Source organism: Podarcis cretensis (assembly GCF_951804945.1).
Source record: "Podarcis cretensis genome assembly, chromosome: 10".
NCBI lineage: Eukaryota > Metazoa > Chordata > Lepidosauria > Squamata > Lacertidae > Podarcis > Podarcis cretensis.
This window is the reverse complement of record NC_137179.1, coordinates 38,446,393-38,465,551: the sequence shown is the minus strand read 5'-3', so window position 1 is coordinate 38,465,551 and position 19,159 is coordinate 38,446,393. Positions and strand designations below refer to the sequence as shown.

The 19,159-nt window shown below is 37.8% G+C and overlaps 1 protein-coding gene across 11 annotated transcripts in view; it reads right to left on the bottom strand.

The window, feature by feature from the left end:
- Positions 1–203: 203 nt before the first annotated feature.
- Positions 204–19,159, bottom strand: part of ATP2B1 (ATPase plasma membrane Ca2+ transporting 1) — a 66,288-nt gene continuing 47,332 nt past the window's right edge. For 8 of the 11 annotated variants that reach the window (XM_079993449.1, XM_079993450.1, XM_079993441.1 and 5 more), the window contains 15 exons: positions 18,884–19,039; positions 18,492–18,706; positions 17,828–18,070; positions 16,073–16,314; positions 14,628–14,865; positions 13,454–13,633; positions 13,282–13,369; positions 12,926–13,032; positions 10,780–10,971; positions 10,365–10,578; positions 9,969–10,180; positions 8,585–8,692; positions 7,677–7,859; positions 7,277–7,363; positions 204–3,510 (listed from right to left, as the gene is read on the bottom strand). In XM_079993449.1, coding sequence (XP_079849575.1) covers positions 3,196–3,510; positions 7,277–7,363; positions 7,677–7,859; positions 8,585–8,692; positions 9,969–10,180; positions 10,365–10,578; positions 10,780–10,971; positions 12,926–13,032; positions 13,282–13,369; positions 13,454–13,633; positions 14,628–14,865; positions 16,073–16,314; positions 17,828–18,070; positions 18,492–18,706; positions 18,884–19,039 — 2,780 coding nt within the window. In that variant the 3' untranslated portion in view covers positions 204–3,195. Of the gene's footprint in view, positions 3,511–7,191; positions 7,364–7,676; positions 7,860–8,584; positions 8,693–9,968; positions 10,181–10,364; positions 10,579–10,779; positions 10,972–12,925; positions 13,033–13,281; positions 13,370–13,453; positions 13,634–14,627; positions 14,866–16,072; positions 16,315–17,827; positions 18,071–18,491; positions 18,707–18,883; positions 19,040–19,159 lie in introns of all 11 variants that reach the window. The other 3 variants (XM_079993451.1, XM_079993443.1, XM_079993442.1) reach the window with 2 other exon arrangements.

Below are 19,159 nucleotides of genomic sequence, written 5' to 3'. Positions count from 1 at the left end.
CTCCATTATTTAGTCAGCATTCATAAGTCATTAAAAAACTTCTGCAAACAGAAATTCTGTACAAGTTTCCATATTATAAAAATAACACAGTACACATCACACACAACTCTAAGAAACAGATGCAAAGCTGGTTGCTTATTTAGAATAAAGTTATATATTTCAAATAAAATAAATACTTTCAAAAATTTCAGTCCCCATCCAGAGACAGATAAACAGCACATTTATTTATTTAAGTTACATTGAGCAAGCTAAAAAAGCCTTACAACCAGAGAAAGCAATGTGGGGCTCAGCAGTTGAAAAGCGGCAACGATAGATTGATAACTAACATGTTATGGTATGTTGCTTTCACAGTAGTAACGTTATTGAACAAGTAGTCCCAATTTCAGATTACACTTACACTTGCTATAAGACTCAATGTACTGTTGGTCAACAGGATAAAAATGGATAATTTGTACACAAAGTCTACAGTTCCTCAAAAAAAGGTCTGAAATGTATAATTCACAGTAGATTTTTGGACAGTAGGGCGCAATCATGACTACCATTCAGACAGAAAAAAACCCAGGATTGTGTTCAAATAGCAAGGTAAAAATGTAACAAGTACTATTACATTGAATCTCAACAGTTAAATTTCACTTATCTATATCTGTTGCAGGAACACTCTCCTCCTGGTTACAAGATTGTCACCTTCCCAAACTGTATTTCCTCTCCACTTACAAGAAGGAACCTCTGGAATAGCTGTTACATAAAAGTACAAATGTAGTGTGACTATATAGTGAATTTTCCAGAAGGGACTAGGAGAAACCATTCATAAAATTTGAATGAGTGGTTGACAGTGGGATACAATGTGCAAAACCTTAAGGATGGCTATATATGCCCACTGAAGAGAGTTGGTCCGATACCAAAATCCTAAATATTTTACTTGAACATTTGTACATCATTTCATTGAAAAACTGAAACAATATGCATTTGATTCAGGCATTACCTCCCCAGTATGATGTCAACTCAAGCACTCTTAAGTGTAGCCATTTCATTCTCGAGTTGTTTAATTCTGCACACTACATATATGGTGCGTTCTCTTCTCTTTACCTTGTTAGGTTAGCTTCCCCAGAACTACTCTCCTCCAACTAGGTCAAAACACCACCTACCATCAGAGCTGATGCATGCCAGGTTCCCTTATGAGAAAGGCACAGCTCTTACAAAAGGATTTAAAAACAGATCGCTTTGAAGAGTGAAACCTGGGCGCCTTCAGCCATGACTCAGAACACACAAAGAGCTACTGTCAAGGGTCCTGTTTCACTTTCCCACTCAGCAGTACTTTCATCAAACTACTTATCTGAGTTATTTATTCTTCTCCTCTTTGTTTGGCTTCACTGGCAAAAGAAAAAAAAGTATCCAAGACTTGCAGGAGGAGAAAATGCTTTAGATGCAGAAAAGAAATCCCAAAAGGAGGAACAGATTGTTACAAAACACTGCTTTTAGAAAAATCCAGCTTTCAGAGACTCAAGTGTACGTTTTCCAGCTTCTTGCTACCTGTACTATTTTTGGCCCCCCAAAAAACTGCTTTATAAGGATAGTCAATACTTGCCACCTGACTTTATGTCCAAGAATTCTGGTTTCCTTTTTTAAGTAGTCATGGGTAACCTTATAGGAGAACACATTTTGCTGCCAATATTTAGACCTTTAAGCCTTGAGAACATATCCAGCCTGATTCGCAAATCTCATCTGTTGCACCAATGAGAACAGTGAGTGATATTCAGCACTGCACCAGTCAACATGAGACAGGACTTCCCCTTCCCTTGTAGCCACCTCCCATGCCCCCTCAAGCTGCTCCACTGGGACCCCTAACCCTATGGGGCAGATTCTGGGGGCATGCAGGGGGAGGAGAGTTTCAAGTCCTATCACACAAGCAAGACTCACTTGCAAAAGCAGACTGACACTGATGGATATCACCCAGTGTATTTTTTTTGAAAAACTTCCATTAACTTCATTCTCAATGAAGCCACCAAAATCTATTAAAAAAAACAACAATTTGTAAAGATGCTGAATCCTGTAAAAAACATTGCCGCATATTTATTTTAACAAAAGGGCCGATTTATTTATTTTTTTACAAATGAATTTCAAAACAAAAAGAAAACATTTATGCTACCTACTCATGACTTTCCAAATGCCAGCAGCCCTCATGCTGTAAAGATACTAAAGATCAGAAAAAATAAACAGCTTCACTCACAGTTCACCAAGACAGCACTAAGCTACTGTGTTTAGACAAAAACAAAAAGGACTAAGGTTCTGATGTATTTTGATTTAATCCATTTTGCCTGAGATAACAAAAGTATTTCAAGCAACTTCCATCACATTGTCCTGCATTAAACAATCCTCTACTAAATTCTGAACAGAAGTTATTCAGTAAGTTTCTCAATTTTTAAATTTTTTACAGTTGCTTCAAAACCATTAAGTAGTAAATGTTTAAGAAACTAATTAGGACAGAGGCCATAACTTCATCAGAACACCACTGCTCATGGTTTTCCCCCCTGTTTTTTGTTTTTACAAAGCATTAGTGTTACCTATTTGGCTATTAGTAGTAGCAATTTTATCTACAATATTTAACAAGGTAAGTTGCAGGCAAAAATTTAGTACAGTTTCAATAGAAACACCCTTTCCTGAAAATACAGCAGTATTTGATGGACTAATATTTTCTGCATCATTTATAAGGAAGCTTCCCATCTATGAACAGGAACAAAAAAGTATCTACAAACCTTGTAAACAGATCTGTATCATTTATAAACATAAATAATCCAAATTATTAACAGCCAACAGCAGAAATGAAAAATCATCATCAATTCAGTGATCCAGAGCTCCCTTGCCCTTTCCAGACCTCTCCTCAAAAAGGAACAAGAAACGAAAGCTCCGCTAAGACATTCTTAAGGGCCATTTTTAAGTACAGCTGATGATCCACAGGTCACTTAAACCAAGTTACTGTTTATCTGTCAGAGTTCATTATTACTCCCACCCCCAAAAAAGCACCCTCAAGTCTGGCAGAAAGCTTTTTTTAAAAAAATAAATCTACATTCGTACAAGTATATCTTCTTGTTGAAGTCCAAGACAAGAATACCATCTTGCCCATCTCAGTGAGTGAGAAGACCCAGTTTCAATTTGTTTCTTTACAATGCAGCTAATGTATTAACATTCGGCTTACAATCAGAGTGATGTTTCCAAACTATGTAGTGGGCTCCCTGGGGATGAAGAGGTAGCAGACTTGTTCAAGTCTGTTGTAAGATGAATTCCACTGTCAACCGCATTGTTATTTTTGTTGGGAGAGGGTGGAAGAGGAGTGGAGTTTCGTTTTGTTGGAGCATCATCTTCAGCATCGGTATCATCAATAAGGGGAATATGAGTCTCAGAATCTTCTATGCTAAACTCCGGATGCGTCATAAAATTGTGGATCGAACTTCGTGTCTCAGGTTTTTCTAATCCTTCATATAAGGAACTACGAAATGCATTCACCACTCGGATCTGCAAGGATGAAAAGCGTAAATGTCAGTATACAGCAGATTGCTCTAAAGGGAATACGGTTTTTATGGGTTTGAATCCACAGACAGCTAGACATGAGTGAACTGAATTTGTATGTAATGCAGTGGAACTTGCAATAGACTGTGAAAATAAAAATAAAAATGGAAGAGCATTTCAGGAGAGCACTGCCAGGCTTCAGTAGGAATAAAAATGTCAAGTGCCCTGTAAAAAATGCAAAACCCTACAAAGCTGAACTGATGCTGCACTTAAATTAAACATGGTCTAAGCGATAAAAATATATATATATTAAGCCAATCTGAAAAATCTACTCCAATTTAAATGAGTAAAACATTAGACTTTTGAGACCATAAAGATGGCAGGAATTTTGGAAGTTACTTTTCAATCATGCTGGGAATTATGGTGTCTCTTGGATTTATGGAGTGTCCAAGTATAAGTCAATAGTAAGCAGTTTCAAAATTGCTGACATTCTTTCTAATATCAAGAAAGGGGAAAAAAACCTTTACAAATGTAAATATTTGAGTATATACCACACAGAACACTTGCATAGTCATTTGTATCACAGTTTGCAGAATCAAGAAGAAATACAAATATAAATACTATAAAATACTATCTGTAAGAGGCAGTTATTTGTTCCCCCACACATCATGTATTTCAACCATGTTATATATACACACACACAAGCATTACAGTCACATTCAAATGACACCAGACATATGAAACAGCTGGTCCATGATTTATGAACACAGATTTTAACCTTCGTAAACTCTATAGTGTAACAGTCTTCCAAACAACTGAAAAGGGCAGTGATAAAAGACCTCCAATATTTTTTGCAGCTCATTTTGTTTTACAGTGAAAAGGCTACAGCGAAAAGAATTTGTACATCTCAGTTTGTCAAATGAAGTTTAATACTGTGAACAGCTATGAATGTAATGCTATCTTCTAAATCATAATCCCATTATGACATTTATATTATAACTTTTCTGCTATGAAAATAAACCATCTGATCCTATTCCAAATAGTACCTTTGCAAAACTGAGAATCTGTGTTATAAAATGACTGGTGTTTTCACTTGTACTGCACGTAACTTTGACATTTATGAAAACATCCTCATTACATGGAATGCCAGAACACACATTCTTTAGTCAGAATACATATAGAACCAAGGGGCAAGATTCTATTTTAAACATAAGCAATTTTTAAAACCCATAACTTCTTTTAAGTAGGATTATAGATTTTTGAAGCATCACCTCCTTAGCTATAACCAAATGCTAGGTCAAAATGTGTCAGACAACTTATGCGAAAATAATGTTTACATGATCTATTCACATTATCAGTTTGTTTCAGGGAAGGGACTTGTGCAAGTTTCCTCTTCAATGTTTATATTCTAATCTTGTGATATGCCTTTTCATAGAAGAATCTCATACCCAGTCAGCCCACCCCCTATGTTGCACCAAAATTCTGCATTTCCAACACGACAAGGTTTCTTTTGCTATCAGAAGAAAAGTAAGTCCAAGAAAAAAAAAATTATTGAGCTAATGCATCAAACTAGGCAGAAGTCAACTGCAGACCATTTTAAAAGATCTATATTGGAAAGAGGCATTACCTTTCAATACACGAACAGCAGCAAGCATGTTGTGTACATGTGAGTTTGCATGCATTTTTATTCCTGGACTTCTGTATCAGTATTCATATAGGGCTAAGCAGCATGTGGAGGCCAAAAGACCGCCAAATTGATTTAGACTGGTCTACTGGGAAAGACAAGGCACCCCATTCTCAGAAAAGAGATCGTCACCAAACTATCAATAGGAAGCAACAGAAATAATTGCTCACCCCTACACTTTCAGTATTATGGACACTATTGGAAATACCACTTCTACTTATTTTTGAAATATCTGATGTTAGCCAAATATTTCATGTAATTTCTATAAGTTTGATGTTTGAAACATACTTGAATTCAAGCACATAAAACTCTTGGATCGGGATCCAAAAACATAAAAATCTCACAACATCAAGACAATAGCTGCAGACAAAGAAAACTTCCTCTTACTACAAGAGTTTGCAAACAAGCCTGTGGGGCCTTTCCATTTCTATGGGTATCATCCCTCTTTCATGCCACTCAAATACTTCATGAGAAGCAGTATTTCTAAGAAAGATTTCTCAGGTCAATGTCAATGTAGTTAGGCACCTTTGTTATTTTGAAAACAAAAAACCCACCAGGCACTTTTATTGGGGGGGGGGGAGAACACCCACTTTTCCATTTCCAAGTATTTTTCAAAGTTGGCTAGAGATTGTGCTTACACATGCTTGAGGCATTCTGACCCAAGTATTTAAAGTTCTAAGTTACGTCCTTTCCATCTTAAAGTATTACTAATTTTAGAGGGCAGTTAGCACATACAATGGCAATATTGTGGGTGAAAAAAGCACAAGAAGAAGAAAGCTGAAGAAGTAACCAAACTGAGGTTTACAAATAGTTGCCAAGATAACCTAGGGGGCAAAATGCATCAAATTACCTGATATAAGTAACAGACTTGAAACAACTACTTTGAATTAATGAAAATATTTAGTTTCAAGTCTCAGTAAGTAACTGAACTCCTGCAACTTTGAAGGAAATCCCATGTAAAAGAAAGAATGCGGCAGCTAGACTGGTGACAGAGAGCGGCGGCCGAGACCATATAACACCGGTCCTGAGAGACCTACATTGGCTCCCAGTGCATTTCCAAGCACAATTCAAAGTGCTGGTGTGGACCTTTAAAGCCCTAAACGGCCTCGGCCCACTATAACTGAAGGAGTGTCTCCACCCCCATCGTTCAACCTGGACACTGAGGTCCAGCTCCGAGGGCCTTCTGGTGGTTCTCTCACTGAGAGAAGTAAGGTTACAGGAACCAGGCAGAGGGCCTTCTTGGTAGTGGCACCCGCCCTGTGGAACACCCTCCCATAAGATGTCAAGGAAATAAACAACTATCTGACTTTTAGAAGATATCTGAAGGTAACCCTATATCAGGAAATTTTTCATGTCTAATGTTTTACAATTTTTTATGTGCTGTAAGCTGCCCAGAGTGGCTGGGGAAACCTAGCCAGATGGGCGGTGTATAAATAATATTAATAATAATTATTAAATTACTTAATTTACTCTTACAAAATGATGAACCCTCAATATTTTATGCATGAGTTATGCCCAACATGGATTTTTAAAGTTGGATTTGCAAATCAAAGTTGTTACTTTCAATATAACTAAGCTAGCTATACTAAAGTTGTAATTGAAGTTTTGTACTTCCCTTTAGCAAGGATATGAAAGCCAGTTACTTACATTTGCCAGCTTTAAACATTTAAATGAACTGTATTGTATATCTTCCTGCAAACAGTCATTTTTGAAGGCATATACTCAAATATTTATAACGGTTTCCCGAATATTTTTTAAACTCCCCTCTGCAAGAATCAAGGCACAATATGTGCAGGCTCACAGCTTTCATTGTAAATCAATAGTTGCAACTGTTCCACCTGTGTTGTAGCCCTCTACGAAAAAAAAGGGTTGCGAGGACTCCATTTTGTGAGAAAAAGTATGAAAAGTCTTAACGATGAATTTAAGGACTGAAGAAGAGAATGAAACGTTAGGTGTGTGAATTAGGAAATGTTAATTTCATGCACTTAGGAACACGCACTCACACCCCACAGTAGTAGAAGCAGTAGTAGTAGTAGAAGTAGTAGTAGAGGAAAACACTACATGTGTAGGGGTAGAAATATTTGTTACATCATGATGCTGGCTGGCGATGGAAGGTTGCCGCCTTAGAGCCCCCTGAATAGAAGTTCCACTCTGGAAAGCATTCACTACATCCATCTGCAAGGAATCAGAGATTGTGACAGCTTGCTCAGCAAGAGAGAGAGAGAACAAGAGAAAGGAGCATCCCATCTATAAAACATATAAAAAGTAAAGAAAAAAGGCACTTTTATAGAGCAGGTAAAGAAGCAAGAGGCGCATTTAGAGATGAAGTAAAGAAGGAATTTGAGGGATTAAAGAGCCAACCATTTGACCACATAGCAAAGAGTTCAGTCACACCATTTATAGCTACCCCCCAACCAATGCCAAAAACAATGGGAAGATTTATAACCCCCTCATCTCTAACCATCTCCTACCTGTTCCAAGACCATACCTGAGTTTGTATCCTGTTTAGACCCCTAAACCACAATATCTGACCACGCCGCAGTTCTCTTTCAGCATGATCAATCTCCTCTACATCTTCTGCCAACTCTTCTTCTGGAATCTCTTCCTTCTGGGTTCCATGACCAGCTTCTTTAAGGAATTTCAAGTGGCTGGTTGGAATTGTTGATATCAACTACAATCATGAGAAAGAAGTTAACAGGCTTGTCAAAGCTAATTATAACACAAGCTGTGCTGAGGAATTCTGGGAATTCCAGATAAACAACTGAAATTTCCTACCCACCGACCACAACATTTACTTGAAACCTTCTTTTCTAACAAAGCAGAACAGACAGTGACTAACTGGGGTGCAGGGAGATAAAGGAGGCTATGGCAAACAGTAGGTAGAAAGCACAGCAGCAATAGATGCAGCCAAGGCAGCTTAATAACTGACAACTCACAGCAGCAGGAAAAGAGATTGCTGGCTGCATTTAACTGTGCCACTCAGCTGACAGCATGGCCTGCATCAGGTGAATGGAGACAGAAGCAATTTTTTGTGATTTCCCCCACTTGCACCCCATTGTGTCCTTCCTAAATATGCTCCAGAGGGTTACCCCAGCCCTTTGCAGCAGGTTTAGGGAGTCAGGGGGGCTGCAGGGAGGAAGACAGAATTGCCAAAAACTTGCTCCCCATTCCACGGAGAGAAGTCTTACCATCAGGTGAGTGACACTGCTAGCAAATTCTTCCTTTCCCTAAGTTCCCTACAAAACTTCAAAGTGGGAGAAATGGAGCAAGTTGCTTACAGGTGGGAAAACCACACTTGCTATAGGAGGAGTGTAGGATGCACACACACACATTTTTCCAAACAGAAGCACTGATAATTCCAGCAAGTGAACTGCACAAAAAGCTGTTGCTTCTTACCTGGCCCCAGAGAAGTGTGCCCATTCCTAGAAAAATTGACCAGAGCCATTGTTCTACTGTAAGCTCTGAACAACTGAAAGGTTTTCCTCCAAACTGCACAATGACGATCTGTTAAGAAAAATCACAAATATTATCACAACTTTATTTTTAAAAGTCAGTGCTGGCTATGCTGCGCCAAATATTTGACCCGTCTATTCCGAAAATAAAACTCTGAGCTATTTTTCTGTTGGATTTTTAGTGCCCTCCAGAAGCTTGCTTCTGCCAATGCATCTGGTCTACTGTTTGTCGCCACCACTGGCATCTTTCAGTAGACAGCTAGGTCACGATTTGTGAAGCCCCCGGGAAACTGTGATGGGGTGATATTTTTATCTCTGCTTCCTGGAATGTTATTGTTTAATTATAGTTTTATATTGATACTTTAATATTTTATTTTATTATGTTGGATTGTATGTACATTGCCCCAGGCTTCGTTTGGGAAGATGAGTGGAGGAAAAATGCAATGAAGTAAAAAAATCAATACAAACTATGAATGTGCATTATTTGCATTTTAAGGGGCAGTTACCAGGGCAGTTCTGGGAGGAGTCATTCATTTTTTTTGGAACCATACAAACATATTTAACACTCCAGTGCAGGTATCCAAAACACTAATTACTAATTCTGCCACATTCTTAGATGGATACACTTAGCTTTAGTTGACAGCGGACAGGATCAGAGCCAAAAGTTCAATCTTATCTAACATGCAAATATAATACCCATCTAATTGTGAAATTAGAAGCTGGATTTAAGTCACATATGAAAAGATCAGATTTCCAAACAAAATTGTTTTAACTGATCGTGTTGGATCTATGAATTCATCAGAACAATGGGCAGAGATAAGGACCTTAACTGTCACCTGTATTTTATCTCCAAATTTAAAGCATTTCTAAAGATGTCAGCCGAATTACATACTATGGTAGACCTGCTAAGGATGCTGTATCCTAACATATACATACAGTGGTGCCCCGCAAGACGAATGCCTCGCAAGACGGAAAACTCGCTAGACAAAAGAGTTTTCCGTTTTGGAGGTGCTTCGCAAAACGAATTTCCTGTGGGCTTGCTTCGCAAGACGAAAATGTCTTGCGAGTTCCTGCGGGGTTTTTTCCCCTCCCCCCCTTTTTCTAAGCTGCTAAGCCGCTTATCCGCTAAACCGCTAATAGTGCTAATCCGCTAAGCCATCAATGGGCTTGCTTCGCAAGACGAAAAAACCGCTAGACGAAGAGAATCGCGGAACGGATTCTTTTCATCTTGCGAGGCACCACTGTATATACAGAGAGAGAGAGAGAGAGAAACTTTGGCAACAAAAAGTAAAAAGTTCTTTATCAAGTAAGTTCAGTAACCAACCCACCTGTACAATAAATGTGCCCAGAACTATGGTACAGAATATAGCATTATTGAAAATTCCTTCAAATACATTCCTTTCACCGTGGATTTTTCGGGCATTTATTTCATTAAAAAGCTGCATCATAACAAATGTATTAAACACAATAGTATAGTGCTCTGAAGGAGGTGCGTGAAGAGGTGCATTCCGTCCACTATCAATGTCAAATATTTTTTCACCTGTGAAGGGGAGATTAACACTCTCAGTATCTCGTGCTGATTTAGATTTTCATGTAAGGCATTACCATGTAAACATCAAATACTGAAGAGTTCATTTGAAGACTGAAATAGCTATTTGAGAAGCAGTCACAAAGCAAGCACTTAGCTTCTAAAAAGTTAAAGCTTAGGAATCTAGAATTCTTACCAGCAAACAGGAGTGTAAAGACAACCACAAGCTGATAGCAAGCATGGCCCAGAATATTCTTCATCATTGTTCGCGAGATGAGAGGTTTATTTCTACCGTAAGGCTTCCTCAGCAAGAGAGCTTCTGTGGGTGGTTCCGTTGCCAAGGCAAGCGAAGCCAGTGTGTCCATTATGAGATTTACCCATAACATCTGAACAGCTTTAAGTGGAGAATCCTATAAAAACGATACATTTCCTAATACATAAACACAAATATCCTAGAAACCAACAAGCCATGCAGCAGTTAAATATTTTCTCCATTGAGGTTTGGTACTGTGCTTTTAAAAATACATCTAGTAAATTCACTCTAAAAAGCTAATATCAGTTTATACAAAGTGTGCATTTTCACTAGTTGAAAATGAACACATAATACCTACTTGTGTAATACATGCTCCTGTGAAAGCAACAATTACTGCAACTACATTGACAGTAAGCTGGAACTGAAGGAATTTGGAGATACTGTCATACACATTTCGGCCCCACATAACTGCTTTAACAATGCTTGTGAAGTTGTCATCTGTGAGAATAATATCGGAAGCTTCTTTAGCTACATCAGTTCCAGCGATACCCTGAAAGAGAAATCCCCAAAAAGTCAAAACATGATGAACAGCATTCCAGCTATACACATTGCAGTTAAAAAGTGCATACACAAGTCCTGAAAACACTGGTCCAAAAATTACCATCTTCCAGTGGTCTCATCCTTTTCTTTTAACATATATTTCAGTACAAAAGCTATTATTATGATGCACTATCTTGATAGCAAGTTTAAATAATATCAAATGGTAAGAAGAATATCTATTGTGTCATATCCAATTGTTTAGGCTAGACACTGTCAGCATTTGTATATAAAAATCAATTGCAACAATTATTAGTTTGGGTTTCTATCTGGAGATAGAGAGTTGTTGGCACTAATATTAACTGACTTAATAAAACATGCAATCCAATCCTTTGCACATGCGGAATAATGTCTGATTACAATGAGTCTTAGTTTAACATACTCACTACAGAACTGCAATGCATAGACTCAACAAATCTTGAAAGTGAATTTCATATGCTCCCACTAGGGATGATTACTGATGGCACATAAGCATGGCACATAAGCTAGTTAAAGCTCTTCCAGTACAATAAACCCACAATGTAAGTATGGCACATTTTGGCTTCATTTGCCCTTTATCAACATTTTGCACATTTTTTGCTTAGATGAAAATAGCCTGATGCTCTAAAGCCTCTTTTGTTAACCTCCAAAGCCACTAGGTGGCACAGTAGCACAGCTCCTGAATGTTCCATTCACATTAAGCAAATTCCACAAGTTCTAGCTGAGGAAAGCAATAGGTTTTGGAATCTAGGCATGGTCCCTTATGTATCATTCCAACAAGGAAAGTAGTCAGCTACTTGTGTCAAATGATTATGATCCACAAAATCTGAGAAGCTGCTAGTGTTAAAAACTGTTGGTAGTATAAAGCATGTTTCATAACAGCAACATAGCTACCCCCCTCCTTTTATTCAACTAAAAAAGGAAGTGTGACCTTAAAATGCTACTACATATGTGAGTGGTATGGAGGGAATCTAAAGCTTCACCTCCCACAAGAGCAACAAGACCAATTCATTTCTACTTCTTGGAATGATCAATGAACCAGACTCAAAAGAAAAAAACCACACACATAGAAGCATTCATGGTTCAGCGTCATGTAAGTTACACCAAATTCTAAAGAGATAAGCTAGTCTACACTCATCTTAGTTGCAGTGGCACAATTCCACTATGACAAGGAAAAGGAACAGAAGAAACCTGATCTCAGCAATAAATGCTCAAATGTAGTATCAGCTTAGCATGAACCACATTAACTTCTCATGACCCAGCACGCTTCAGATAAAAATGGCCAAAAGTGAGTTTCATACAATCTGACCTCAAGCAGCGACAGCAAAATTTCTCTCTGAGGTTTTCTTCACATTCCATTTTCCACTTCTTCTTCCCCCACTATCCGTTCAGAACAGCTCCCCCCCCCCCAAATGCTCAATGATGGCTTTATATGCCTTTACACAAACTAAGAATCCCAGCTATTTTAGCTGTTATTATCAAAACATAGGTTTATTGTGCCATCTCCACATTAATAGCTTCAGGTTCCTACTTTTGATTTTAAATTCAAAGACATAAGTTACTCCACATCCCATCCTTCACCAAGAAAGCTGCAACATAATATGCTGAAAAATCAAGTTGTGCTTCTATCCCAATTGACACAGTGAACAGATGGGAACCCAACTGCAGTCCTGTTTCACTTTCCATACATGTGTAATCCTGTATATGGACATTGTAAGTTTATGCAGTTTCCCTCTTCAAGGTTATTTCAGAATAGGGTTAACAGAAAGCCGAGGGAGCTGCAATCAGTTTTGGTCTTGCCACTGCTGAGTGTAAGTTAGATGTATTCAACCTTTGGTATAAATCCAAATGTTCATCACAATGAAAACTGGCAGTACAGCTCAGCAAGGAGCACTTATCAAAATCAGTAGACAGCAGTTTAAACTTACCATGGCAAAGCCAACATCTGCTTTTTTCAATGCTGGACCATCATTGGTACCATCACCAGTCACCGCTACAACTTGCCTCTGTTCTGAAACTGTGCTGTCTATTATACCTAAAATGGAAGTACAGATATATGAATTACCATCAAAATACAAATCATGAGCTGATGTTTGGCCTTGACCTAATATTAACCGTATTAACAAGAGATATGGCCTCTTGATCCTAAAGACCTTTATCCAGTCAGTGAATAGATGTCCTTGAATAAATGGTTGGACAAGTCTTTTCTAAAATACTTTGGTTAACACCCAATCAGAAAGCAATCAGTTATAGCCAACCCTTCTATTTGAGAATGCTTATTTACCTTTTACCAGTGTGTGTTTGTCAGTGGGGGACGACCTTGCAAGCACACGAAGCTTGGGCCAAATTTTGTCTATTCTCTCTTGTTCTATCTGCAAAGATAATTTAGATTAGCTTTATAACTAAGCAAACTTTCAAAAACCAAAATTCAAGAGAATAATATTAACCAAACTTACCTCTCCTTTTTCATTACGTATTCGTCGGTTGAATTCTTTGCCTTCTAGGCATAAGAAATCTTCACCAGGATGCAAAATGCCACATTTTAAAGCAATAGCACGGGCAGTGTTGATATTATCACCAGTAACCATACGCACAGTTATACCAGCACGCTGGCATTTTTTTATTGCATCTGGTACCTAATATTTATTTTGAAAAAAGAATAGTTTATGAAGAAGCTTTGCTACATGGATATGCTTAAAGCATTATTTATCCACAACTCTCTGCCCTCCAATCTCCTGCTTACTTAATCTCAAATTGTCCTTCAGTTGAAATAATATGGATTAACACAGTTCCATAGATAATTTTGTATCATCATGTTATTAGGCATATATTCCAAATATAATCATGTATATTTGGGTGTTAATGGCAACAAGTGGGCACCTGTAACACTCAAGCTTCTATAGCTTACAGTTAACTTATTAAATGCACTTACTACTAAAAACATTTGGGTGACCCATCTTTGAAAGGTTTTAAGGCTGAGAGACTGGGACTGAATTCTCCTGTTTAACTAATGTATAAAATGTTTCTTGCCATTTTGAGACAAAGCCTAATTCTCAGACATTTGACACAAGTTTTGTTATCAAACGCTGTACCACAGCAGACTACTTATGAGGGTTCACTTGCTATCTAAGAGAACTACGACTTAAGCTTGAACAGCAGGGCAGGAAAAATTCTGCAAATGTCTAGTAACTTTTAGATTAAATGCACATGCCGTTTATACTGAATATTTCTCTCATTTGGGGTATTTAATTAGGGTTGTTTTTTTAAAGTAGCTGATTTCCACCACCACCTATTGCATTGGAGCATGGATAAAGACATGTTCTTAAAGAGGCAGAGGGATCTACCTCACCTCACACAAATTCAGGATGTGATATGTTTCCCTAAAAATGACACCATCTGCAGCAGTTACTTTACACTCACAAAAGGGACTTGAAGACCGAACTCAAGCCAATCAAAATGAAGATGTGAATTTATCTTTATTTGGTTATGTTAGGCCTCATGAATTATTTTATGCTTACACTTGTTTTCAAATTAAAGTATGACATTGTTTCCAAACACTGGCAGAACATTAAGTTATTACTTTAGCAAATAATATTCTAAAACACACTTTAATGAAGAGTTTCCGCCTACCTCAGGCCTCACAGGGTCTTCAATGCCTACAATAGCAATACATGTAAGCCCAGTGACAATGTCATTTTCATTGTCCCATTCTGGCTCAGGTTCTCCAGCTGGGAAGTCTCTGAATGCCAGACATATGGTTCTGAGTCCCTCTGAGGCCATAGGCTCAATCACCGTTTTTACAATATCATCACGGTCCCTTGGCCTGAACACTTTGGGTTCACCATTCGCGCTCAGTATCTTGAAGCACCTGAAAACAAAATAGAAACAATTTTCAAGATTCAGAACACTCAATAAAAAAGGTCATCTGCATCGCAGGTACTTTCTGGGGCTAACATTAAATATTCCTAAATCTTGCAGCAGCTAGATACACATGCATCCCAGCACAGATTTCATGAAGAACTTGGTTGCCTTGTCATCCCACCTCCCAGTATGAGAACATCTTTATGCCAATGCTTGGTGGTGGCGATAGGGAAGGTAAAGTGAAGGCACAAAAGTGGGGGAGGGGGAGGGATTCACAGAACAGCATTCCTACCATGTTCTAGGAGTATCTCCCAGGAGTTTATCCTGCTCCCCTTTGCCAGCATCTCACAGCCCAGCAGTAACAAAGGTAAGTCAAAGGTAAGCCAAATGCACCCAAAATGGGAAAGGTTTTCACTCAGATGTTAAAAACATTAGGACAAGGCTCAGAAGAGTAGCAAGATCCGTTCCAGTAAGAGGTGCTGTAGTCCTGGCATTGTCATATTTTATATATAGGGTAAGTGCTTAGCAGATCATAAAATGCATATTCATATATTCACAAGAATGTCAAGGCTACAAGCCAACTCTACAAGTCTTCACAAAAGAGGGAACTGTTCAGGAGCTGAATTGTCATGTTTTCCTACAGACCCCCCCTTATCTTCCGCAATCAGTTCAGTGTGACCTGTAAGATAAAGTACACAATAGCCTGAACTGCAAAAGCAAAATGACTGTTTCTAGCTCCCTTTTCACCCAGTCCATGTGAACAAGTTTGCCCTCACTGACCACCAAACTTTGCAATTAAAAAGTAAGAAAAGAATACATTTCATTCAATAGGCAGATAATGAAAACTATCATCTTAAAGGGAAGACAAGCAGGAAATACTTCACTGTTTCTATGATTAAGCGACAAGATTATATATCTAATCTCTAGCAAAAAGTAGTAATTGCATCACATGACTAATGAAAGTAAAATGCAACTTTGTATTCACCGAAGACTTGGAAAGTAACTAGCTTAAGTTTGGGTCAATGAAGCATTCAGCTATGTTGTAAGCTCTATACCAACATCTTATAGGAAAGGTTTCTAAATTAGCTAGTTCTAAGAACTCCTGACTTGGACAATGAAGAAATACAGTGCTTAAAGGCCAAGGAACAGAAGGTACCATTTCAGGAATTTCATCACACCGTTACATGATAAGAGACCACAAAAAGTTAACTTGCTTTTTAAGTACTATCTCCGAGGCACCCTTGCTGAATATCCGGAAACTGCCATCAGAGTTCTTTAACACAGTACTCATGGACTTTCTAACAGAGTTGAAGGTGTAGACTTTGTAAAGTGCCTCTTCTGGTATTTCGTTTCTAACATCCTGGTAGTCTCGTTTCAAATCCAGCAGCAGTCCCAGCAAGGCACATTCAGTTTTATTACCAACATGACGGGGCAAGCCACCTTCCTTTTCAGGAGGCTGAAAGACAGAATAAATCCTTGAGAAGGAATTTGCTTCTGGTTCAAGGAAATAAGGAATAGGCAGCAGCTTAGAATTCAGCATCTCAGAAATCATACGCTGAAGGTTTGCAAGTTATATGCTGAAACTGGATGCAAATTTTAGCTTACACACCTCTTTAAAGAATATGTCACTGCTTAGGGGCAGTTTAATGTTCATAAAGTGCAACCAATAGAAAAATTTATATTACTAATTTGTCTTTTCAAGTCAGAGCACAAGCACTAAAAGTCAGAGACAATTTCAGGAGTCATATTAGTTCTTAGAAAGCTGTTAAATTAGACTCAATGAGTAACTGAGGGTCAGTTCTTACAGACTGGCAGGATAATGGTGCAATGAGAAAGGTCAGGTGCACATTTCAATACCAGGCAAGACACAGAGACACATTTGTAGTTTGGTGTTCAGCATGGAATGGCCCTTTTACCAAGGCCAAACAAAAATAAAGGATAATGTCATTTGTAAACAAGTCCTTAAATCAGTACAACTGCTAGTTTGCAGGTATGTGGGCCTGCATAATACAACACATAAAGCCAAACTCAATTCACTAACCATGCTCTGTAAGCTGCTCAATAAACTTGTTTTTGCTGCCTACCTGAGACTGCAAAAACAGGGGGTGTTGAGCACTGTCAGGCCACACAGAGAATGGTTGGTGTTTGGCTTGGTGAGTCTGCTAAGGCAATTCTTGCATATTTCACTGCTCTTCCCAATCAGAGCAACAGATAAAATACTGAAAGGACAAGAAAGCTAAAATGACAAGTGAAACTTTGTGACTCCAGAACAGTTTCAGTAGATCATATACATTAGTACTTGAGAAATTTGAACTAATTAAGCCATGAATTAAGTAAGCCGAGGCATAAAATTATCAGTTTCAGAATTAATTGATGCTATTTTATCCAGAAAATAGACAAACTTTTAAATTATTATTATGCTTTTATTGTTATTGCTCTATCCCAGGAAATACATTTCAACTCAAAATGCATTAGAGCTGAGAAGAGCAATGTAGAGCCATTTGGCATTTCAAAAACCAAATGCCAAAAAATTATTTAGCCAAGGAAGCTCAAATATCATATTAACATTCATTTTAATTACCGTATTTTTTCGTGTATAAGACTTCCCCATGTATAAGACGCTTCCTATTTTGGGGGACTCCAAATTAAGAAAACACCCCTCAGCACTACCCATATATAAGACAAGCCCCAATTTTAAACCTATTTTTTTGGTAAAAAACCCTAGTCTTATACACGGAAAAAGATGGTATATTCCCAATAGTTATTCAGAAGGATCAAAGCTTTCCCATCAGCTTAGTAATCTTTCAGTAATGTACATATATGACATATATGACTTTAGTAAACATGTATATTATAGAACTCTGAAGAATTTAAATGAGAACAATCCTTCAAAAGTTATGAGACCTATTGTTTCAATGGGAGATGCTTTAACTCTACCACTGAATCAATAGTTTCCAATACACACTTACCAAGATTTTGGAAGTATAAGCAGAGTTTACAGAGATTCCTGTTACAAGGTATGACAAGGTTTTCTCAGGAATAGCTTGTGCCTCAGGAATTTTTTTATAATGTTTTTCACTGATGTAAGCTTGGACTACCGTCATTCTGTTCATTGTCAATGTTCCTGTTTTATCTGAGCAAATGGCTGTTGCATTTCCCATTGTTTCACAAGCATCCAGATGTCTGACCAAGTTATTATCTTTCATCATTTTCTATAAAAAAGAGATTAAGTCAGTCTAACAGCATTAAACACATTTTTAGAATTCACTTGTCATTGTGCATGCTGAGGTTGAGATTCCTCAATAATAAATATTCAATGGATATCCCATATTTAAGCTTTATAATTAGTACCCAGAGGGTAAAGCTAAAATCAATTGACAGATGCATCGACTGTAAGGGTTATTTTAACAAGCATATTCCTTGTGTTTGGAAGAGTTACATTTAATGCTGAGTGATTACTTTATGACCACAGTGTTTGTAAAGATAGGTTGATGCAGAACAAACCAACAGAGCAAGCAGATAAACCATTCAAAAACATTTCATTGATCCAGTTTCTTAGGAAAAACATCTATGAACATATATCTATGCTACATAATGTACTACCACACAGAAGCATAGGTTTCTCACACATACCTTTACAGAGTAAGCCAGTGAGATAGTAACTGCAAGCGGAAGACCCTCTGGAACTGCCACAACCAGGACAGTAACACCAATGATAAAGAACTTTACAAAGTACTGAATATATATTGGTGTACATTCAGCAAGCCAAGGACGTTTCTGGACCCAGAAGGTATCAATTACAAAATATAATACAAGAATGATGACTGTGACTGCAGACATCAGCAATCCTTTTAGGAAGAGATGAGAACCAGTTAATCATTCATATTATTGACAAAACTCTAAAAATAGGTCTCAAAAACTCATTTCAAAATTTTAATACAAAGTTAAGTTTGAGAAAAGATCTACAGTTGAATGCTTGTTCATTAAGAATCTGGCATTAAGGATGAACACTAAATAAGCCATACCTGCTTTGCCAATCTGAACTGCTAGCTTAGTGAGCTTTCCTTGAAGAACCGATTTTTCTTTCTTAGGCATATTGTTTCTTTTTTTGTCATCTCCATCACCACCATCTTCACTTTTTAGGGGCTGCATTTCCATCGCTGCACCATCCTGAGCTTTTGCTAAGTTTAAGGGGGGAAATAATAGATAAACCACAACTCCTAACACTATAGAGTAAACCTCAAATTAAAGATTTAGTCATTGACATTTATTCTATATCTAGAGCAGCATGTATTTAATAT